This window comes from Rhinopithecus bieti, unplaced genomic scaffold, assembly GCF_001698545.2.
Source record: "Rhinopithecus bieti isolate Rb0 unplaced genomic scaffold, ASM169854v2 scaffold_14454, whole genome shotgun sequence".
Lineage (NCBI taxonomy): Eukaryota > Metazoa > Chordata > Mammalia > Primates > Cercopithecidae > Rhinopithecus > Rhinopithecus bieti.
The window spans coordinates 1,566,710-1,590,763 of record NW_016808228.1 but is presented as its reverse complement, the minus strand read 5'-3'; the positions used below and the strand labels follow the sequence as shown (position 1 = coordinate 1,590,763).

At 39.7% G+C, this 24,054-nt stretch overlaps 1 protein-coding gene across 1 annotated transcript in view; it reads right to left on the bottom strand.

Moving 5' to 3' along the window:
• Positions 1-15,409, bottom strand: part of SCG3 (secretogranin III) — a 41,628-nt gene extending 26,219 nt beyond the window's left edge. Inside the window, exons 1-7 of the mRNA XM_017886183.1 lie at positions 14,924-15,409; positions 14,194-14,246; positions 13,641-13,686; positions 13,332-13,547; positions 8,264-8,406; positions 7,295-7,444; positions 3,951-4,128 (exon numbers count right to left, since the gene is read on the bottom strand). Of these exons, the coding sequence (XP_017741672.1) occupies positions 3,951-4,128; positions 7,295-7,444; positions 8,264-8,406; positions 13,332-13,547; positions 13,641-13,686; positions 14,194-14,246; positions 14,924-15,341 (1,204 nt within the window). The 5' untranslated portion in view covers positions 15,342-15,409. The remainder of the gene's footprint in view (positions 1-3,950; positions 4,129-7,294; positions 7,445-8,263; positions 8,407-13,331; positions 13,548-13,640; positions 13,687-14,193; positions 14,247-14,923) is intronic.
• Between the last annotated feature and the right edge of the window lie 8,645 nt (positions 15,410-24,054).

Sequence of the window (24,054 nt, the reverse complement as noted above, 5' to 3'; positions counted from 1 at the left end):
TTCCCAAGTGTGTTTTAGGCTCCTGGATTTCTTCAGTCTAATGTTCTCCATTTTAACTCTGAAGTTAAAATGTTCATAAAGGCTGAAGCTGAAACTGTTCATAAAGAAGTCTTGAATAATCTTTTGAATTAGGTTTCATACACTGTTTCCATTAAGGAAAGTGAGTAAAGCCTTTTAAAAAAAGATATGTTGCAAATGGCAGGATTTCCTTCCTACTTTTGTGTGTGTGTGTGTGTGTGTGTGTGTGTGTGACAACATGTATGCTAATAAAAAAAGTCAGGCAAAGAAAGAAAAATACTGTATGATCTCACTTATATGTAGAATCTCAAATAGTCAAACTCATAGAAGAGAGTAGAATGGTAGTTGCCAAGGGCTAAGGGAAGGGAAAAATGGGGAGGTGTTGGGGTTAAAGGGTAGGAAGTTTCAGTTATGCAAGATGGATACATTCTGGAGAATGTACAGCATGGTGGTGATAGTTAACAGTATTGTACTGTGTACTTGAAATTAGCTAAGAGGGTAGGTCTTAAGTGTTCTCATCATACACACAAAAAGAATAAAGGAAAAAAAAGAAAAAAATGTTAACTGTGAGGTGATAGATACACTAGTTAGATTCATTGTGATAATCATTTCACAATGTATAAATGCACCAAAACATCAAATTGTACACCTTAAATATATACAATGTTTGTTTGCCAATTATACCTCAATCAAGCTGAGAAAAAAAGAGTTGCAATAAGAGTTGAGGTTGAACTGGGTAAGGGCAGGGACACTGCCTGGTTCACATCCATCTTGGTGCTAGGTCTTTTCCGGTACCTTGTACATAACACATGTCCAGTATTTGTTTGCTGAACAAATAAATGAACCTTCTGTTAACAAGAAGATTAAATTATTCAGAAACATCACCTTTCCTGATTATCCTTTCCTAAATATTTTCATAACTGGTATGCTCCTTTGGAAAAAAAAAATTGATGTGAACGATTTTCCCCAAGCCCACAGNGAACAATCTTTATTCATTAATTAAGCTTAATTTTCTTAATTGAAAATAAGAACATATACAGTTTTAGTTTATAAATGCAAAATTGATTTTTGAACAAGATGTTACTTTTTAATCTTTATTTCATTTAAAAGAATATATGCATATAGTAAAAATATTTCAACTGCTCAAAAGTAAATAAAAATGGAAAGTGATATTCCTCATCCCCTCTAACTCTCTTTAAGTAACTATTACTAGCAGTTTCTTGGGAACCTATTTTCTTTTTCTTTTTCTTTTTCTTTTTTTTTTTAAGATGGAGTCTCACTCTGTCACCCAGGCTGGAGTGCAGTGGCACCATCTTGGCTCACTGCAACCTCTGCCTCCTGGGTTCAGGAGATTCTCCTACCTCAGCCTCCCAAGTAGCTGGGATTATAGGTGTGAGCCACCATGCCTGGCTAATTTTGTATTTTAGTAGAGATGTGGTTTCACCATGTTAGCCAGGATGGTCTCAATCTCCTGACCTCAGGCGATCCGCCCGCCACAGACTCCCAAATTGTGGGGATTAAAGGCATGAGCCACTGCGCCCAGCCTCTTGGGAACCCTTTGTATTTGACATTCTGTTCTGCATCTTGATGGAACAAAATGGATAATTATGCCATAATAGCTGAGAAAAAATATTAATTCTAAAATCAGAAAACATCAGTTTCCATTTTGAAGGGAGCCCGTTTTCTCTATTCTTTGAGCTTCCACTGAAAGATTTTCTCTAAACACTCCTAGCCTTTCCCCTTCCTCTGCATCCTCCCCACAGATATGGTTGGTAAGCAACAGCCATTAGCCTATGTTTCTCAACTGGTGGGGATTTGGAATCTTTCTTTTTTTCCACTTGCCTGGAACAGTGCAAGGCAAGAACCTGAGAAACGAGCCCGCTCTGCAGACCCAAACCATCCCTGAGACTGGCTGTTGATCTAGACAGAAGAGTAGGGAGCAAACAAAGGCCACAGTTGGCTCTCACATGAAGCTACGTTCTGCAGCCCCGTGTTTATCAGCAACAGAGATGATATTTTGGTTTCCTACCTACTTTATTCATTCTTAATTTGTTGAGACCCTGGGCAAGAAAGACAGATGCTAGCAAAGAACTCAGTATAAATATTTAAATTAAAATTATGGGAAAATAAAGGCAATAAGAAATGAGATGAGGAAAATGGAAAGATAAAACGAATAAGGAACATTTTATACAGTAGCATTTTAAAGATGCCATCAAAGTCATGGGTTGGGAGGGAGGAAAATGGGAGAAGAGGCAGGGGAAGAGATCTTGGAAAAGAACTGATAAATAGTAACTTCAGCTATCACATTATTTGCTCAAGGGCACATCCGTAGAAGTATTTGGCATCATGCTGGTGCTCTTCACTGATGAGAAGTGACTCACCAGGATGACAGAGGTTCTGAGTTGGGCATCTGCCAACCAATGGGGCAAGATGGCTCAGAATGGACCCTAAAGATGTAAAGCCCTGCAGAGCCAGCAGAGTGGCCGGTGCCATCTGGCCAATGTCTGGAATTGAAGCACAAAGGATGTTCTCCAGAAATGAAAACTTATTTTAAGGTCACTTCTTGGGAGAAATAGATTACAGTTATAGAAGTCTTTATATAAATGTTCAATCTGGGGCTGAATCCTTGAACAGGGAAAGGAAAAGCCATGAAGGCACTAGAGCATCTGTTTGAACCATAATAAGAGAAACATTGCACATTATTATCCTCCTTGCAGATTAACCAAAATAAACATGGACTGAATCCTCAGTTAACTCAGTGCATCTAGGAGCAAAGAGATCAGCATGAATGACTTTGCTTTAAAAAACAAAACAAAAAATAATTTCCCAAGTGTGTTTTAGGCTCCTGGATTTCTTCAGTCTAATGTTCTCCATTTTAACTCTGAAGTTAAAATGTTCATAAAGGCTGAAGCTGAAACTGTTCATAAAGAAGTCTTGAATAATCTTTTGAATTAGGTTTCATACACTGTTTCCATTAAGGAAAGTGAGTAAAGCCTTTTAAAAAAAGATATGTTGCAAATGGCAGGATTTCCTTCCTACTTTTGTGTGTGTGTGTGTGTGTGTGTGTGTGTGTGACAACATGTATGCTAATAAAAAAAGTCAGGCAAAGAAAGAAAATACTGTATGATCTCACTTATATGTAGAATCTCAAATAGTCAAACTCATAGAAGAGAGTAGAATGGTAGTTGCCAAGGGCTAAGGGAAGGGAAAATGGGGAGGTGTTGGGGTTAAAGGGTAGGAAGTTTCAGTTATGCAAGATGGATACATTCTGGAGAATGTACAGCATGGTGGTGATAGTTAACAGTATTGTACTGTGTACTTGAAATTAGCTAAGAGGGTAGGTCTTAAGTGTTCTCATCATACACACAAAAGAATAAAGGAAAAAAAAGAAAAAAATGTTAACTGTGAGGTGATAGATACACTAGTTAGATTCATTGTGATAATCATTTCACAATGTATAAATGCACCAAAACATCAAATTGTACACCTTAAATATATACAATGTTTGTTTGCCAATTATACCTCAATCAAGCTGAGAAAAAAAGAGTTGCAATAAGAGTTGAGGTTGAACTGGGTAAGGGCAGGGACACTGCCTGGTTCACATCCATCTTGGTGCTAGGTCTTTTCCGGTACCTTGTACATAACACATGTCCAGTATTTGTTTGCTGAACAAATAAATGAACCTTCTGTTAACAAGAAGATTAAATTATTCAGAAACATCACCTTTCCTGATTATCCTTTCCTAAATATTTTCATAACTGGTATGCTCCTTTGGAAAAAAAAAATTGATGTGAACGATTTTCCCCAAGCCCACAGTGTATGGGCTTCCAAGATTATATTTGGAAACTGAAAACAGGAAGAAAAGAACCCACCCACACATTTCCTGGAATTACTCTTTCTGTTCCACATAATCACAACCACACAGTGGTTACCTGAATCAATACTTTTCAGTAATGCATAGAAATTTGGGAAATATTGGAGTTCCTCAAAGTTGTCTTCACTGTAGGTTTTAGTTCTCCTTTCCAAGCCATTTGTCAAGGTTAAGGTGTTAGATACTGTTTCATCGTTTTCTCCCTTAGTAAGACCATCTTGAATTGCTGCCATTGGAGTCTCCAGTGGGGAAAAATCAATAAAAAATAAACATTTTGTTAGAACTAGTGAAATTCCAGCTTGATTCCTTCCTTTGTGATGCCCTTAAATGTGAAGTGCAAGAATTCCCCCTCCTTTGCAAGCTCCTGCAGGTTCAAACCCATTTCTAGACATGTGTGCTCTTGTCATTTGAAAAGGTCATTGAAGCTTAGGGAAAGGAGCTCTACCTCAAGGGAAATCCCCTGAAGAACCTGGCTCCTGCTCAGGGGAAAAAGGGGAATTTCTGGGCTCCTTCTCTGACCATGTTTACCTCCATAAATTCTCATGAGTCTCTCCTCGAAAAACTGCCTTTTAATGAAGAGGGAAGCTTTGAGTTCACAGAATCCACTAAGAGGGCTGGTGTCAGGATACAGGAAAGCCTGTTAGAATGTCTATCCCTAGCAGGGCAGTCATACTTGGGAATTTCTGAGTAAAATTTAAGTGCTGTCTGGATGAGTGCACAAAATCCTTTCTCTCAGACCTGATATTTGTTCAATGGCTCCCATCTTAGTAAATGATTCATTCTGGCCGGGCGCGGTGGCTCAAGCCTGTAATCCCAGCACTTTGGGAGGCTGAGACCGGAGCGATCCCACGAGGTCAGGAGATTGAACCATCCTGGCTAACACAGTGAAACCCCGTCTTACTAAAAAAAAAATTAAAAAAAAAAAAAAAAAAAAATAAAAAAAAAAACCTAGCCGGACGAGGTGCCGGTGCCCCTGTATTCCCAGCTACTCAGGACTGAGCAGGGAGAATGGCTGAACCCGGAGGCGAGTGTTGCAGTGAGCCTGAGATCATGGCCACAGCACCCAGCCTGGGCGACACAACGAGACTCCACTCAAAAAAAAAAAAAAAAAAAAAAAAAAAAAAGTAAATAGATTCATTCTCCGTTCAGTGAACTAGATAGACATTTAAGAGCCTTTCTTGCCTCTTCTTTCTTTTCCCCCATCCAATCAATCAGTAGCCTTGTTGGCCCCGCTTTCAAAATTTATCCCAAATTTGCACGTTTCTCTCTCCACTATGCCACTCTAGTCCAAGCAGCCTTCGTTTCTCACCTGCTAGCTGCAACACCACCCTCCCCAAATCTGTGCCCAACACTGCGTTTCCACATTGTAGCCAGAGTTATCTTTTTAACAGTCTGATCATGTAACTCCTTTGCTTAAAATTCTTCAGGGGACCAGAAAATTCTCATGGTTCTTACAATAAAGATCAGAGTCCATCCATGGCTCATAAGGCGCTGCATGGTCTGGCCCGGGTCCACCTTCCCAGTCTCTTCTTTTTTTGCTCTTTCTTTCTGTGCCAGCAACACTGTGCTTGTTTCAGTTGCTTGGATACTCCACACATCCTTCGCTATGTGCTGCCTCTCATGTTCACAAGTTAACTCCTATTTGACCTTCGGTTCTCAGTTCAAGTTACTTCCTTAGGGAAGCATTACCTGAGCCTAAGTCCAGGTCAGGTTCCTTTTATGAGGTCTCATAGAACCATGTTTCTTTCCTCAGAGCACTTAATGCAATTGTAATGAAAATACATGATGATTTAAACACGATCTACCTCTTCCACTAGACTTTGAGCTTCATGAGTAAGGGATTATGTCTTTTTAAATGGGCATGGTATTTCCAGTGCTTGGTACAGAGTTGGTATTCAATAAATATTTGTTGAAAGAATATTTCATTTGTATTTTATTTGCATTGATGCATTCAGGTAACATGAGTACACAGGTCAAGCATATGAACATTTTAGAGATGGGTGAATAGGATTGTGTAATGGGAGTGAAGAATTATGGAAATAGCTATGTTAGTTGTTAGTTTTAGCTCAGACTGGTAAGCTTGGGTGAAAGTCATAAGGGTTTTTTCTTTTTTTTTTGATAAATCTAGAACTTTTTTTTTTTTTTTTGAGTGGGTGAATCTTCAAAAGCTGCTTAAAAGATGGCAGCTGGTGAGGATTGGAAGTAAGGAGAGCAGAGGAAAGTTTTAGGCTACCCAGTTAAAAAAAAAAAAATCCAGACCCAATTTCTATTTTCTAGCCTCTCTAAAACAGAATTATCAGCCTCTATAGTCTTTGTATTTGAGACAAGATGTTGGAGGAGATGAGGAGCCATGGGTGTGGGTTCTTTACGGAAGAAAATCAAAGGACAGATGAGGAATTTGATATCACCCTATGGTCAGTTTCATCTAAAGTTTTAAAGAGAATTCAAGGTGGGGAGAAAGATCTCAGCGGCTTGGTTGGTACCAAGGAAAAAATAAAGAGGCAAGGAGTCCAATAAAGGGAAGGAAGGATGAAATTAGCCTGGGTAAATAGGCATCTAAACCAATGAAAAGGGGAAGGAGCAGGTGGAAGAGCACTGCCAAGAACAGAGAGGCAGCATTAGGCAGCTGGCTCTGGGGAACACAAAAGCTGGTGGAGCAGACGATCTAGTAACCCACTTCTTTGTGGGGGGATTGGGCACAGATGATGACATCTGCTGTGAACAGATGTTGGATACCAAAGGAACTGTGAGATGTTTGGTTGCAGTTCACTGGGACTGTACCTATAGTTGCTATTATGTGATATTGTTACTTCACATATTATTATGTATTATTTTACTGTGGGGTATACGATGTAATCTTTACGAAATAATAGAATATAACATAATCTTTACATTATTTTCAAAGTTGAGATCATTTATATTTTTAACTTTTTGGTATTTTATGCATATACATATTTTAAAATTAATTAATTAATTTATTTTTTGAGACAGGGTCTCACTCTGTCACCCAGACCGGTATGTAGTGGTGCCATCATAGTTCACTGCAACCTCAAACACCTGGCCTCAGGCGATCTTCCTCTCTCAGCCTCCTGAGTAGCTGAGACTATAAGCTTGTGCCACTACACCCAGCTAATTATTTTTATTTGTAGAGATGGGGGTCTCACTATGTTGCCAGGACTAGTCTTGAACTCCTGGTCTCAACTCCTGCCTCAGCCTCCCAAAGTGCTGGGATTATAGGTTTGAGCCAACATGACTGACCTGAATATAAATGGGCTAAAAATGCCACATACCTCAAATCTTCCTTGGTATCAAGTAAGGCACTAATTATTATACAGATAGAAATACACACACACACACACACACACACACATCCATCCATGCAGATACATATATACACATACATACCACTTTCTCTGGTATTTTTCCAGCCTGATTCTCAGTTCTGCTGGTTGGCTTATTGGGATCTTCCTCATAATTGTTGGCTTCCTTTGAGATTAATTTTTGTAAAACCTCCGCTACTTCATCTTCCAGTGTATGTGCTTGGCTTTCTGTGATCTGTCATAAAAAGGGAAAACATATATAACTGCTATATTCTCAGTCCTGTGATTTAAAAAAAAAATGCAGACTAAACTGTAGTCAAACATACATTTTTTAAAGAGGACTCTTCTGAACCATCTTTCAGACAGCCCTAACTTATGCCTGCACCACATACTATACTAGCTGTTATAGCGATCGCTCAGCACTCCTGGAAGAAGTATATTTGGGCCCACCATGCAAGCTGGTAGTCCTATCTCTTGAAACCCATGGACCACATATTTTGAGAAACACCCAGAGCATTGCTCCACCACAGCTTTAGGTCATAGTCAGATAACCTTTGACATCCCACAACATTAGCATCTTAATAAAGCCTGCCAGGGCCAGGTCAGGGCAGAGGAGCCAAGCTGAGGTGGATTCAAATGAGATCACCTGGAGTTTCTAAAATATAGATCACATGCCTTTGCTCATGTTATTTCTTTTTTGTCACATACATGTCTTTTACCTCTGCTGGTTATATCCTAACCATCCCTCTAAGCTTCCTTCATGCGCCTCTCCTCTGAAGCCTTTCCTTACTCCAGTTGGATATAAGCTATTCTCTGGCTCTTATGGTTTTTAAGCAGCTGGCATTTTGGGCGTGTGTCTACTTGCCTAGTTCTTCTGATGGATGATAAACTCCTAGAAAAAAAGAGTGGTGCTTTACTTGTCCTTAAAACCTACGGGTCCTAGTAAAAGGAAGACACATGATAAACACTTGGCTACTTGAGACAAGTGACTTGGCTTCTTGGCATACTCTACACTGCACTAGGAATTTGGTTTATTTCCATGCACATGACTTACAAGGCCAAGATTCAGTAGTTTAGAAACAATCTTGTCAAACACTGCTCTGTCATTTTCCTCATAAATCCTGGTAGCAATTTTATGGACAATGTCTTCAGCAGTTAAAGGAGTCCCGTCTAGTTGATGAAGACCATCTGGATCATCTAGACAGAACGACCACAACTTCACACCATAGTGATCACAGATCTGTTTCATGCATCATATTATACTTACAATCTGTACTTCACTTTTGTACACTCAGATATGTTTGCGATGTATTTATGGTGGTTCTTGGTCCACGGAAACCCTTAGTTTGAAATAAAATTGATCTGCATGTTAAAAACTTAGTATGATAATGGACATTCTGAAACTTTCTTAGGTGACTATAAGAGGAAGGAAGAGCTAAAGGCAACACAAAAGCCCTTTCCATTTATTGTTATCACAAATAATACAAACCATATTATACCTTTTATTAACATAGTATGCCATATTTATATAGCATGTCATATTATTCAATGTACCCTTCTATATATTGTATGATTTGATATTTCAGTTCCATACAGGGAATAGATTGTTCGGTAATATCCCCACATGTACTACCTTTGCAGGCAAATTCCTGGGGTAGGGGCAGGGACCGCTACCTCACACCCAGAATCAGAGAGTGTGTACTGAAGATTTAATGACTCACCTAAAATAAATATTTACTTCTAACTGAACCTGTATCAGAGTGTCTTTATGTAAAAAAGGCAGCTTAAGGTAACAAGACTCATTCTTAGAGAACAGGGAACTTACTTTATGTGCCTGGAATTTAAACTTTTGAAGTGTAGCAACAGATCTGCACAAAGCAATATGTAAATCTTTGCAGAGAAGCATGCTAATATGTACCCTTGGCTTTCCTAGGAATACATTTGGCAATACGACTTCAAACCAAAGTAAGGGCCCATCCTGAGGGAAAGGGCTAGTGGCAATGAAGCATTGTAGCACATCCATGGAGGTCTTCCAGGAATCAATTATTAGTCATCTCCAATCTATACCACATTGAATGGATCAAATTTACAAGACACTTAATTCTCCCTGTTTCCTCTGGGAAGACTGGAAAGATCAGAATTGTAGCCCCAGTGATACCTCTGGTTAGCTATATCCTTGGATCACTGTAAAGGAGTCTAATAAGGTATCTATTTCATGGGATTGTTGTGAAGATCAGATGAAATAAAATGTAAAAGTACCTTTTAGATTGAACAGTACTTAAGGTCGGTGCAAAAGTAATTGCGGTTTTTGCCATTACTTTTAATGGCATTACTTTTTAATGGCAAAAACCGCGATTACTTTTGCACCAACCTAATATATGAAAGCTAATGTATTATTGTTATTATGAACGGTATATTTGTATTTTGAAATAAAGGAACTGCAATTATCTTCTAGAGAAAATGGAAATTGAATCTCTGGCCAGATTCTGCCCAGACAATCCCCATCACACTCACTCAAAGAAAGAAGAACCTAGTATTTCTCTTCTGATTCTGCTCTTTTCTTCCATGGGTTTTGGGGATTTGGACAGGGAATATCTCCTGTGGCTTTTCTTTCAGATTCTATGAAAATAGAGGTATATGCTGCCTCAGGTAGAATATCTTCTTCTTGTTTGGAAAGAAGCTTAGGAAAATGAGTAGGGGTAAGTATACATGGAGGACTGGAAGTTCTCTGTCAGTACAAAATTGCTGAGCTGTTGGCCAGCCCATGAGCCATAAGCCCTTCGAGCTGAGTACCAGACAGTCATAAAAGCAGAAAAGCCCCTAAGAAAAACAAACAACATAAAATCAGTTCTCCTCCTGGCTGACTGAAAATTTGGTTCATCATCTATTTTTCAGTAGCAGAGACTCACTATTATGTGTCTGATTTTTCCATTTGTGGGTTGCAAGTCAGGCTCTCGGGAATACACAGAGCAGAAACTGCCCCAGTCTATGCAGAGGTGGAAGAATTTATTTCCCTTCCCACTTATCCCTCAGGATCCGTAAAAGGAGGAATATTGGTTGCCTGCTAAACCTGGAAAATAACTGAGATGACTGTTTTTCAGTCCATTTACTTCACAACAGGGAGGATGTTAGTAACCCACTGAAGAGCCTTTGCTCTGCTGCACTGCTGTACTCTCTTGAGCCAGGAACTTAGGTCTCCCCTAGCAGCGCTTTGCTGGATGGGGTAAACAGTGGAACATGTGACCATTGCTCCTCACCTTTCCCTGATTTCCTTCACTGTTCTAAAATGCATAGTATGACTCAGAATGGCTTCCCTCCTGCTCATGGAGGGGTATTTCACCCTCCATGTATAGACTCCCAGAGGGGAGCCAAACATGGGTTTAACACATAACTTTTGTTAAGTAGCCACAACATTCTAAGTGAATGTCAAAAGGTCATGTCCCAAGTCATCATCTGCCCAGTTATGTTTTGAATCCCTAGCATCTAATATAGCACTTGACTTTCATTTGTTCAATATATCTTAATTGAAGTCTTACTATGTGTCAGACACTGGAAATAGAGTGATGTAAAAGTTAGGCATGCTCCCTGACTACACAGGGTTTATTGTCTAGCTCATAGTCTAATACGTAGCAATTGCTCAATAAATATTTGAATGCATACAGGAGCCCCAAAGCTCTACTTTATAAAAGAAATTTGGAGAGATCCTAAATTGTGCATATTATAGAAAACAGTGAAAAGGAGAATTGATGGGTCCTGTAGCACAAACCTGTTTGGAAGCTTCCCAAAGGCAAGAGTAGGTCTGGGAACACATCCGGCAGAAGTTAGCTTCCTTTACCTTCCCCTCTGGGATGAAGTCTACATGCATCTGAGGCTCTATTCAACTTGGTGGCCAAAACCCTCTGGTTTCAGGATTTCCAGAGCACAAGGGGAGACTAGAAGCTTACTCACAAATCATTGTCTCCAAGAACCCTGGCCGGTCTTCTCTGTGATCTCGAGTGGAGTTAATACATCCTACAGTAAACCTGAAGTCATTAGGACTAGCACTTGGTAGTTCCAAACATATTTGGGATGGTAATAAAATGTTGAACAGTTAAAAAATTAGTTGCTCAAGTTAGCAGTCAGATCAAAAACAGATCTATGTCTCTGCCTGCATGTACAACCAGTTTGACCATCCAGCCAACTCAATATTAGATTATTCTATTAAATCAAATGATCACTTCGGTTGAAGTGGTTGAATCTGTTTTGTCTGCAGTTATAATCAGTGTCTATTTGTAGTCCCAATATTTTAGGTAAAAAAGTTGAATTCAAGATTTTAAAAAGTAAATTTCCCTAAGTAGCATGGCATATGATATATGTCAAAATATAAACCCATTGCCTCCATTCCACTTCATAGGTACACAAGACACTTTGGAATACTCCTAGGTTATTAGGTCCTATGAAAGTCCATTATTTAATCATCATGTAAAAGTCATATATTTAATCGTCAGTTGTCTTCTGGCAGAGATAATCAGCATAAATCTCCTGTAGCCATGGAACAGAATAAGGACAGGGAAGAAACCTGTACTTACTCCTAAGCACTGGTTCTCAAAATGAAAGACATACTTTCCTCCTTAATGCCTAGGTATGGCAGTTCATTTATTCCCTCATCTGTTATTTCTTTTGTTCATTCAGTCTTTCATAAATTTATTCAATGAATTCATGGGCTTCCAGGCACTGGGGTTACAATGTCTCTATTCTTATGAAGTTTTCAGTTTAGTTTTGGAGAAAGGCATTAATCATAGATAGTCACACTTAATGAAGGTAAAATTACAAACTTTATGAAGTGCCATGAAGGGCAAGGACAAGGTTTCTATCAGGTTATGTGTGCTGGATGAACCTAGAAATGTAGTCAGGAAGCAGTCCATGCAGGACTGTGCAAGCTTCATTAAGGACTTTGGTTTTCCTGTTTTGTTTGTTTGCTTGAGACGGAGTCTGGCTCTGTCGCCCAGGCTGGAGTGCAGTGGTGTGGTCTTGGCTCACTGCGGCCTTTGTCTCCTGGGTTCAAGTGATTCTTCTGCCTCAGCCTCCCAAGGAGCTGGGACTACAGGTACCCACCACCACTCCCAGCTAATTTTTGTATTTTTAGTAGAGACGGGGTTTCACCATGTTGGCCAGGTTGGTCTTGAACTCCTGACTTTGAGTCAGGAAACTATCATATTGGCTGCCAAATGAAGAATGAGTTGGGGAGAGGCAGAGTGGTAGCTGGGAGAACTGTAGATTTTGCAATAGTTTACATGAGACATAATTGGAGCTTGGACAAGGATTGGAGTTTGCACAAGTATAGAGAAAAACAATTGAGAGATGCATAAGACATAAAATTAGTAAGTTTTGGCAGAATAGAATTTGAGAGGTGAGGGAAAAGATAAGTAGTTTGATCCTAGATTTCTGTCTTTAAAAAACTGAATGGATAGTAGTTAGTGTTTTTCCTAAAGAAGCAGTACTCTAAGAGAGCTAGGTTGTGAAGTGGACACAGATTATGTATTTAATCATGGGCATGCTAAATTTGAGGTGCTTCTGAGACTGCCAACGGAAACTGTCAAATAGGTAAACAGATAAATAAGTGTACGGGTAAGAAAAGCCTGGTCTAGTGATATAGGATATCAGGATACAGATGTAATTGAAGCCATGTAAAGGTTAGGATGACCTAAGGAGAAAGGATATGACTAGGAGGAAACATTGAAAAGGAAATAGTGGATATTTCACCTTTTTTGTGTAGGGTGGGAGGGTACTTTATTGATCTAATTATTTGAAAATTATGTTATTTTTAAAAAATATGTTAATTTAAAAAATTATGTTAATTTTAAAGTAAATTTGAATGTTCAAATGAATTTAATAACATAAAACATAAATACTAGATTAAAATGTTTCCAGAGCATTGCTAAAGGAATTTTAAAGGAAAATAAAATTTGGCACTCTGTGGAGCTGGGGCTTTACACGTTATTGTAAATAGATGCTTTATCTCAATTTCAGACTTGACTAATAAAGGATTATGAATGTTTAAAAGATATTTTAAAATATTGGACTTTCTCTTAACCCACTATAGGGAACTCCATGTTAACAAAAAGTTCTTTTTTCTCATTTACCTTGAAATTTATGATCCAATCCACTCTTAGTAGAATCATAATCATCTATCAGTTTTCGATTCTTGGTTGAATCAACATCTTCCACATTCAACTTATTATCAAGTGGGGAGCTTCTTATAGATTGTCTTTCTTTCTCCATTTTTTCCTTTTCTGTTATTGCCTTTAGCAGGTTCAAGTTATCAACAAAAGAATAGTTGCTCTGACCTGGCTTGTTTTCTGGAAGAAAAGCCCCAAACCAACACAGCCATTTTAGTTCAGATTCTCATAGCCTACATTATTTAAATTAACATCAACATGATTTCTTTTTACCTGGAGGATATGTTTTTTTAATCTTATCTGCTTCTGCTTCAGCAATCTGTGAACAAACAGGAGATAGACCTGGTTTAAAATCATTGCTCCACCACTTACCAAGTATGAGAGCCAAATGATTTAATCTCCATGGGATTTAATTTTCTTGTTTGTAAAATGTGGATAATTCCTATTTCAGAGCACTGTTATAATTATTAAATGAGATAAAATTAAGGGCAGATGCTCAGTAAGTGTTAATTCCTTTCTGCTATAATACTGGTGAAAGAGAAATCTGGTAAATTAGGCAATCTTACAACAGAGTGGATGTGATGCTGAGCTTACTGGGTTATTATATAGCTACTCTATGTATTCAATATACAGAACTCAATATAAATAACTGCTAGGGCACAGAATTTACCAAAACTAGATTTCCCATCCCTAATTTCTGTCAATTAACTATTAAGTTCCTGATGTTTGTAAATTCAAAATGACCAAAATGTCACAGCATAATTACATTAAATAATAATAACTAAATCAAAATGAAATAGCATTCATAATGTTACTTTTGACCTACCTGTTCATTCAAAGGTCTTTCTGCACTTAATTCTCTATTATGTAGAGATTTGTCTAGAATAAACACAAGTGAATATAAATATAATTGTGTGTTGAAAGACAAAATATACCTCTTATTAAATAAAATCTTTATAAAAGGAAAACAAAGATTAGGAGAAACAATTTTTGGATGACTATGAAACAAATACATACTAACAAAGATTATCAAGATTATACAATAACAGTAATTATCAATATTGCCTTGTTTATTATCTTGGTGTATCTCCTGAGCTGACAGAATCACAATTTTTTTTTTCTGACCAGAAATTTAACATATAGTTCTAACACTAGAATTACCAGCTCTTCTCAACTAGAGAGAGCATAATTTGGATTGATATTATTGGCACACTAAAAGCTCTTTCATCATATACTGCCTATATAATGAATAGACTATCTGAGAAAGGTTGTAAGGTAACTAGGAAAAAATCCGAGCCAGTTTAGGTGAAAAGATTCCCTTCCCTTTTCAAAATAAGATCTTTAAAACAATCCATATTACTGTTCCATCATTTTAAAGTGAAGAAAAAAATCTGTCTTCTGTCTCTAAATTCTAACTGATTTCTCTGTCCGTATTCATGGATATGATTTGATCAGAATGCGAGGCAGGGTGATTTACAGCTCACGTTATTATACCAAACTTTACCTTTTGGTGGCGAAATAAAAGGAAGGTAGGAAGAAGAAAAGTGCTCACATACCTTGGCTGCCTCCAGGTTTGGGGAAAGCTTGAATCGGGAGCGCTAACACCAGAATCCAAGTGCCGGTCCCGAGGAACCCCATTCTTCCACGCTCGGCTTGGGTCACAGCCCGGCGCTGGGCTCCTGGAGCTGTAGCTTTTGTTATGAATGAAAAGGAGGAGTAAAAACAGGAAGAGCCAGGAGGGCGGGTGTGGGGCGGGAGAGGGGCCGGGACTGGGCTGCAGCGGGATCTCTGACCCTCGGGGGTCAATGGATTAGCAGGGTTGGGGCACGCGGGAGTCAAGTCTCCAGGTAGAGGGGAGCGCTGTCCGCCCCGTGGGTGCTGAAGTTCCTGTGACGCCGAGACTGCCGCGCCAGGGCGTAGCTTTACTCTCGCTCCCTCCTGGAGAGGAAGTGAGGGAGGAAGCGCATGCTCCATGAACGCCAGAGGCGGGAGGGGATGGCGTCAGTGACTCCAAAGCTACTCCAATCCCCCGGGAATGGAACAAAGGAGGAGCGACCGGCCAGCTGGCGTATTTTCTGTGCTGCAGTCCTAGGGTGCTCCTGGGCTCAGGGTCAGCTGGCTTGCCCTAAGCGTGACAGAATTGTCCTAACCTCCCAAGTAAACGTTACCTCGAGGGCCAAATGCCTTCTTTGCGTGTGCACCTGTCAAGGAGATTTAGATAACCTTGTGCGAGGAGTTCTGCTTTGCGATTCTTCTTTCGGGATATCTGTTCCAGAATCCCTTCCTTCCATTCACCTCCTGTACCCAAAAGGTAGATACAATTCTAATCTCTTTAGAAAAGTCCTGCCTTTTGTGGTCTGTGTTGATGTATCAAGCATCCCTCAGCTCTACCGAGTCTTTTGAATTGGGAAATTCAAGGAGCAGTCTTCCAAATAGTCAGATTGCTGCAACACACTCTCACTCTCTGATGCTGAAACACAACAACAACAAAAACAAATCTTTGCTTATTCCCCTAAGAATGAGTGTCTCCATCAGTCCTGAGTAGACGAGCAGCAATGGCAAATTCTCCTTTCCCCACCAAGTGGAACCTCCCCACTTTACACACACACCACAAAACTAAATTAGAAAAAAAGAAGCTGCATTTCTGTAAAATCTTGCCCGGAATTTAATTATGCCCAAAGACCTGGCTGTTTCAGGGGTCCTTCAAGGGAAGGGATAGTCATGAAAAGCACTTTTCATCTTTACTAAGTTAGGGAGATGCTTCGTATGTTCTAAGAATATTCCCAGAAGCCTAAGGTTATTGCATACAAGGAACTGTCAAAAGACTTTAAATAATGAAAACAAGCAACATTAATGTGAGCAGGGTGCTGAGTAAGCTCTTTAGTCTCTGATTTTTAAACAGAAGTTGGACCTTTTCCTCTGGACTGCGGCATGCTGGGAACCAGTCTGAATAATGACCAAAGAGAAGGATTCAGCACAATCAGGCCTTTGATTTCTGCACCCTCCTTTTCAAGGAGGAAGTTATTCAAGTACCTAAAAACAAACAAACAACCAAGCTGACAAACAAATCTCCCTCGCTCTGGAGGTTTTTGAGTTTGGAAGTCACTCAAATACTTCCTTTGAGGATCTAAAGAGTACTTCTAAATCTAACAGCTCCTTCAAAACAAAAAAGCTCTTTCTTGGCAGTGATAACATAGCATTATTATCCCAGTATACTGCATTAAAAAATTAAGTCATATTTTTAAATCCCAGCTGAATGAAGGGTACATTTCCTTAGTTTCCTTTTCTTTAAGATGGAAATGACAGGCTCTGTTTACCTCACACTCTTATTATGAAGATCAAATGGGTACATGTTTTGAACTAGTCATTTTGATACCAAGAATATTTTGATACAGCCTAAGAAAATAAGTCATGAAATGTTTTCAGCTTTTACGAAACATTACCCAATGTTATCTGAAATAGCCATTCACTGATCCTGAGACTCACTGACCTAATCCCAGTTTCACTTTGTCCTTTGTCCCATTCCTGACTCACTTATCTCCTCAATATATGTTTGCAATTGGGAGACACTCAGGATGGAATGAAGGTCAGGGATATCTGCTGAGTACATTGCATCGCTTGCCCAAAAGAAAAAGGGTATTTCGATATAAATGATGAATTGATGGGTGCTGACGAGTTGATGGGTGCAGCACACCAACATGGCATAAGTATAAATATGTAACAAACCTGCACGTTATGCACATGTACCCTAGAACTTAAAGTATAATTAAAAAAAAAAAAAAAGAAAATCGGAAAACAAAACAAAACAAAACAAAACAAAAAAAAAGAAAAAGGGTATTTCATCTCTCTCTGCCATTTGGATTTAAAGTGATTATGTTAAATGGACACTAAATCTAGGATCATTTTATGTTTCTGATCAAATGAGTGGTGGAGCATTGAGTAAACCATAGGCATGAATTAGTTTACATTATTCAGCCTTACGGATGATCCCACTGGACTTGGTATAGGTCTGTGAATGGAGTAATCCTAAATTGTATTTATTCATCAATTCGCTTAACAGGTGTTTATTGAGCATGTGAAATGTACCAGGTATTGAGATAGTTGTTGGGTGTACAAAGACAAGCAAGACGCTAGTCAGTGCTATATCACTATAGCCTAGTAGAGAGAAAGGATTGTGAATATAACAACAACTAGTTGGTGAACAGGTTTCACATGCAACACACTATTCTTATTTAAATATAAGTGAATTAATAAACACAAAAGTGTGTTAAGTATCCTTTTTGTATGTGCAAAGTTCAAGTAGAGTCTGTCCAAATAATGGAATGAATGGTCAGAAAAGATTTCAAAGAGAAGACAGCCCTTTTATTAATAATAAAAAGATTAAAATATTTGATTCTTATGTGTGAGCACACTATAAACATGGAATATGAAAATATATGCTGAAATTACAAGACAAATAGCATTGACACAGATCAGATAATTATTAAATCGACAATGTACAATGCACAGTGAGTTTCTCAATGCTGCTTGTTCGTTTGTCCATACAAATGGAACTATTGTAGTGTGCTCATTTACTAGTGGAGAATATGATTTTTGGGCTGAGTCTTGAAGATATAGACATTTGTAGGATGTTTTCATTTATTACAGAAAAAATATATTAATTATTATTGTATTTTTATAGAAAATTTCAAGCACAAAAGTAGAGGAAATAGTGAAATAAGCATGCATGAATCCACTACCCAACCTAAATTATCATTAACTCATGACCATTATTTTTATTCTATATTTCCATCTACTTCATACCCCCAATGAATTATTTACTCATTTAAAAACCCCAGACATTATCACAAGGTCAAGAGATCAACACCATCCTGGCCAACATGGTGAAACCCTGTCTCTACTAAAAATACAAAAATTAGCTGGGTGTGGTGGCAGGCGCCTGCAGTCTCAGCTACTTGGGAAGCTGAGGCAGGAAAATCACTTGAACCCGGGAGGCGGAGATTGCAGTGAGCCAAGATCGCACCACTGCACTCCAGTCTGGCAACAGAGAGAGACTCCGTCAAACAAACAAACAAACAAACAAACAAACAAACAAACGAAAAACCCCAGACTTCATATCATTTCGTCCATAAGTATGTCAAAGTATGTCAGTATATTTATGTAAAAGATAAGGATTTTTTTTTCTAACATTACTGCAATGCTTTTAACATACCTCCTCCTCATTACAATAGTACCATAGTATCATCAAATATCCAGTCAGATTCAAATTTCCCCCACTTGCCTCATACTGTAAATATTTTTACAGTTGGTTTACTTGGACCAGGATCCAAAGGTCATGCTTTGCATTTGGTTGACATGTGAGAGACCCATATGAGTAAGAATGGAAAGGCAGATGTTGCAAGGTTTTCTTTGACTTCCTAGATGAGATCATTGCTTCCTCAGGATACCATGCACACTCCCAGTTGGGCATATATCCCATCATGCTACTTTGTGTAGATGCTTTGTTTCTCCTTAGTTCCAGAATGATAAATACATATTGAAGGAAAAACTTCTGAAAATACAGATAAGAAAAAAGGGGAAATATCTGATAGTGATAACCAATGCAAACTTCAGGGGCATGTCCTGTTGTTGCACATTTTTTCTAAGAAAACACTTTATACATATATTTATAAAATTATATCTCTCACTGTAATTACATGCTTACATATCTGTGTTTCTACCACACTAGACTGTGAATTTTTCAAGGAAAGGATCTTGTTTCACTCATCTTTGATTTCTCAGCCCTTCTTACAGGGTCTAGGTATCCATCTGCTTAAATAAATGAAGGGATGGAGGGTTTCCTGTTTACCTTTGGTCTTCAAATGCATATCCTTCAAATGCTGATGGCTATCCCACATTGGAGGATCATGACACTGTCAGTACAATTCTCCACTCAACATTTTCATTACAAAGGCGTAGTCTCACAGAAGAGATGTTCATAAAAGGGCTAAGAATAGAGAGCCTGAGCTGGCAAGGCCCTCGCAGTTACAGAGTTATAGGAATGGATCTGTTGCTGTGAAAGAGACCAACACAGGATGCCAGCACCAGAGGTGGCTGCTGACATAGACGAAAGGAGAAATAAATGTGAAATCTAGAAATTCACCATCACAGGAAAGTTGAAATGACAAAGAATAATGGAAATGAGCAACTAACAAAACTTAAGGAAAGTGAAGGCATGGAAATGAAAAGAAATGGGCATATGAATAAGGAAAGCAGGCCCAAATGACAAGATCATATAGGCCACCTACAGAGTGAAAAGGGCCAGAAATGAACCTGAGAGTGGGTAGGAGGAGAAAGTAGTAAACTTTTCTTGTTCACTTATCTTGCTTGTACCATAGTTGAACCAGGTTGGGTCAGTCACCTACCCTGGGGGCCATAGGAGGAAGATGTAAGAACTATGATTGAGGGTTCACTCCAGAACCATAAGGGTAGAATGACTTGCCAGAAGGAATCAGGGTGAGGCTATAGAGTAAACAAAAAACAACAGATGCTCACTACATCATTAAATACAGTATTTAAAATGAATTAGCATTATTGAGTGAAAATATCAGGTTGCCTATCAGCAATGTGATTCCTATTATAAAAAGAGTGTGTGGCTGGGCACAGTGGCTCAGGCCTGTAATCCCAACACTTACAGAGGCTGAGGCAGGAGAATCTCTTGAGTCCAGGAGTTTGAGACTGGCCTAGGCAACACAGGGAGACCCCATCTCTCTCACCCCCACAAAATAAATACATAGATAGATAAATAAATAAGCTGGGCATGGTGGTGCATGACAGTAGTCCCAGCTACTCCGGAGGCTGAGGTGAGCGGGTGGCTTGAGCCCTGAGGCTGTAGTGAGCCATGATTGCAACACAGCACTCCAGCCTGGTTGATACAGTGAGACCCTGCCTCAAAAACAAAACAACAACAAAAAAGTGTATGTGTGCTCACACCTAGAAATTTATCTGGAAGTCTATTTCCCATATTTACAATGGTTATCTGGTTAGGAATTTTCTTTGTTCATTACGCAGTTCTGAGCTCCTTAAATTTTCAGCATAAGTATTACGCTGTTTATAATCAGAAAAGAACAATAAAACAACATAGTCTATGTAAATCATTTTATATACTATAATGTTTCATATTGCATTATGTTTCAGACAATCGTAATAAACTGTTTTCATTTGGGATGTGAGAATATATTGTGATAAGGTCAGTGGAAGGGAAATTAAAATTTGGTGGGAGGGTTTTTTGTCTTCTCTGACACTCTGCTACTACTTGAGTGCCATTCTAAACAGTTTTTCACAGTGTACTGTCATTACTTATGCGTCCTTTTCATTGCGACCTCCTAGAGAGGAGGGGCTTGTCAGTACTCATCTATTTACCTCAGTGCCTAGTATATATAGTAAAGAGATCATAAATGTTTGTTGAATGGAATCTTATCATCTTATGAATCTCTAGCAGTTCTATTACATGAGCCTTGGTACCTTTTTTCCAAGTGTATTCCACGAGTGTATTTCAAGTGGCCATACTGCACAAATTCCTCATCAGCCCCGCCCATTCCCTCATTTTCCAGGGACAATGCTGCCAGGTAGACACATGCATGCTTGAGGTGGGCTAAGACTTCCCAAATGCTCCTCAGGTTAGCACCCACCCTCTGCCCTGTGAGGCTCTGGAGCTGAGATTTGTGGTACTAGGAATTTGGAATAGGAAACTATTCTAGTTCTTCTCCCTGTTCAGTGATGCAGGTATGGGGGTTATCAGGCAGGGAGATAAAACGTACAAAGTGGCGTTTCTTTCTATAGGGTTCAGTCTTGGGGAATCTGCTAAAATACAGAGGGGATGTGCTCCCTTGTGAATCTCCACAAGGTACTAGCCATGCAATGTGTGTTCAGCTTGCATAAAGTTAAGGCCGCTCTTGACCCCCTTCATTAGTGTGGTGGTCAGGCTGACCCTGAGTGAGCTACTTCAAACTCTTAGAAGTGTTGGTGAAGATCATCTGGATTTCTGAGGAGGAGACAGTAAGCATCAGAAGCTTGGCCTCTGGCTGCTGGAAGGCACCTTTCTCTGGGTTGTGCAGAGGTGACAGAGCAGTAGATGCACCAGAGTCATCCTTCCTGGGCCTCTGAGGTCAGGTAGAGGACAAGGTGGAGATGGGCACCTGCCCCGAATCACTCCTGTGCTGGAGGTCATGCAGATGCTCATTAGTAGCACAGGAATGTGGCAGGGCTAAAGGAATTAGAGACTTTGCTCAAGGTAAGGGGCTCCACGAAATCACTGCTCTCTGGGCCTACTGTGACTATTATAGGGTGTCAGGAATTGGGATTCCTCTGTCATTAGGTGTGGTGGGCTTGGAGCATGAGTTGTTTCTGCTCCATGGTTATAGTGAGTGAAGATGATGGACAAGTACCAATTTAAGACAATCATGTCTTAAAGGAAGGCATGATTGGAGTTGTGATCAATAGCATAAACTGTGTCACCAAGGCAAGAGATCCAAAAGCAAGAACCAGAGCTCACTGCTTAAAGGGGCAGGGAAACTCAGTGAATTGATGAATCAGAGTACTAGGAAGAAGGCCGGTCTGGAAGAATTTTTGACTTGGTGTTTAGGCACCTACAGCGGCTTTTTGTGCAGGTCATTTCCTGCTTTGCCTGGTTGTGGCAGATCCGTTAAAGGAACTGAAATGGACTGGCTGGGGATATGTAGAAATGGGTACAGTCTAAGCATCACCCCAGCACTCATGGCAGACCTTAGCTCTCCATTTCTCTTCTTCATGAACACAGTAAGAGGGCTCAACAGGGCAGGATTCCCATTTTAAGTTCTGGATTTATTTTTTAATGTTATAAAAAGGATTTGTTTGTTTGTTTGTTTGAGACTGGATCTTGCTCCATCACCCAGGATGGAGTACAGTGGCATGATCTTGGCTCACTTGAGTCTCAACCTCCTGGGCTCAAGCAATCCTACTGCCTCAGCCTCCTGTGTAGCTGGGACCACAGGCATGCACCACCAAACTTGGCTAATTTTTTTTTTTGTAGAGATGGAGTTTTGCCATGTTGTTCATGCTGGTCTCAAACTCCTGGGCTCAAGCGATCCACCCGCCTCAGCCCCCCAAAGTGCTGGGACTACAGGTGTGAGCCACCACACCTGGCCCCTTTTAAAGTTCTTATCTATAGATTTTAAGAGAGTTTCTAAATTTCTAAATCTAAGTTTCTAAATTTCAGATTCCATGAAGTAGTATTTCCTCTACATCAGTATCTGGGGCTTGGATGTGATAACTCAAAGAGAATTTCTCCCTAGAGGTCAACCCAACCATGGACAGTGGGAAGCAGCTTCTATCTAGTTGTACCAGATCCTATTTGGTAAAAGATGATACCAAGGGACTGAGGAATCAATGTCCAGATGCAGGCAGTCTCCAATGGACCAAGGTGACAGTTCTTGTTCCTTGTCTTGGCTCCATATTAGATTCTCTGGAGGGAGCTTCTAAAGTCTTCCCAAAGAAAAACAATGACCTAGAGACTGATGAAACTCTGGCCCAGTAGCATTAGAGCATCGTCCAAAGCTGGGCTCTCAAGTGCCTGGTAACGGTGGCTTAGGAGCCCCTCTTATATGTAGCATGAGGGCTTCCTTGCTCCATGTGGGTTTAATCTGCCTACCTGATTCATGGTTCTAGAAGATTAAAAATATGTGGAAATCTTGCCTAGAAAGTTGAAGCAGCTCTGAGAAAAGCCAGGTTCTTAAATGGTGCATATGTCTCTATACTTTTTGGCTCCCTGCATTAACTCTCATTTCATCTTTTATTGCTGTCCCCCTTGCTTTCTTTAATTCAGCCATGCTAGGTTCCTTGCTTTTGCTCACACACAGCAGGCCTGCTTCTTCTACCTCAGGACGTTTGCAGTTGCTGTTTTCTCTTCCTGGAATGCTCTTCCTCTAGAAATTTCCTTGACTCAATCCCCTACGTACATCATCTCTCTGCTCAAAAGTCATGTTCTTAGGAAGTCCTACTGTCTCAAGTTGGGTTTCCTGAAAAGCCAACTCCGAAGTGAAAATTAGTATGCAGGAAGCTTGTTAGGGAGTGCTCTTAAACCAACTCCTATGGAAGAGAAGGAATGGGAAGGAAGTAGGATTTGGCAGAGGGACAAATTGAGCTGCAATGCAGTCTCGATAGAAGAACTTGCCAAACCTACAAGGAATTCTAAAGATGAGAGGACTCTTTAAAGCTGTCCTGAGCTGGGGTGGGAGGGCTCAGCTTTTATATTTCTGTGTAGATCAGTCACTGGGTGTGAGCCTTCCCAGCATGACCTCGGATGAAGAGGTTCTTTTCAGCAGCTGGAGGAATAAGTCTTTGTGTCCTGAAGGGGGATCTGAGGAGTGTATCTCACTGCTTACCACACATACTCTGGCCCCCTATTTAAAATTGTAACCCCTTCCCCTGCACTCCCCATTCCCATCCATTGCTTGCTATTTCTCCATTGCACTTATCACCATCCAGTGTATTGCACCTTCACTTATTGATTTTATTTGTTATCTCTCCCCCACATCTAGAATGTGAGATTTATATGGACTGAGAATTTGTCTATGTACTTTTTTCATTGCTGTATTCCTAGCATCTAGAATGGCATCTGACTTACAGTAAGTGCTCAACAGATATTGATGCCTGGAATTTGCTTTAAAAT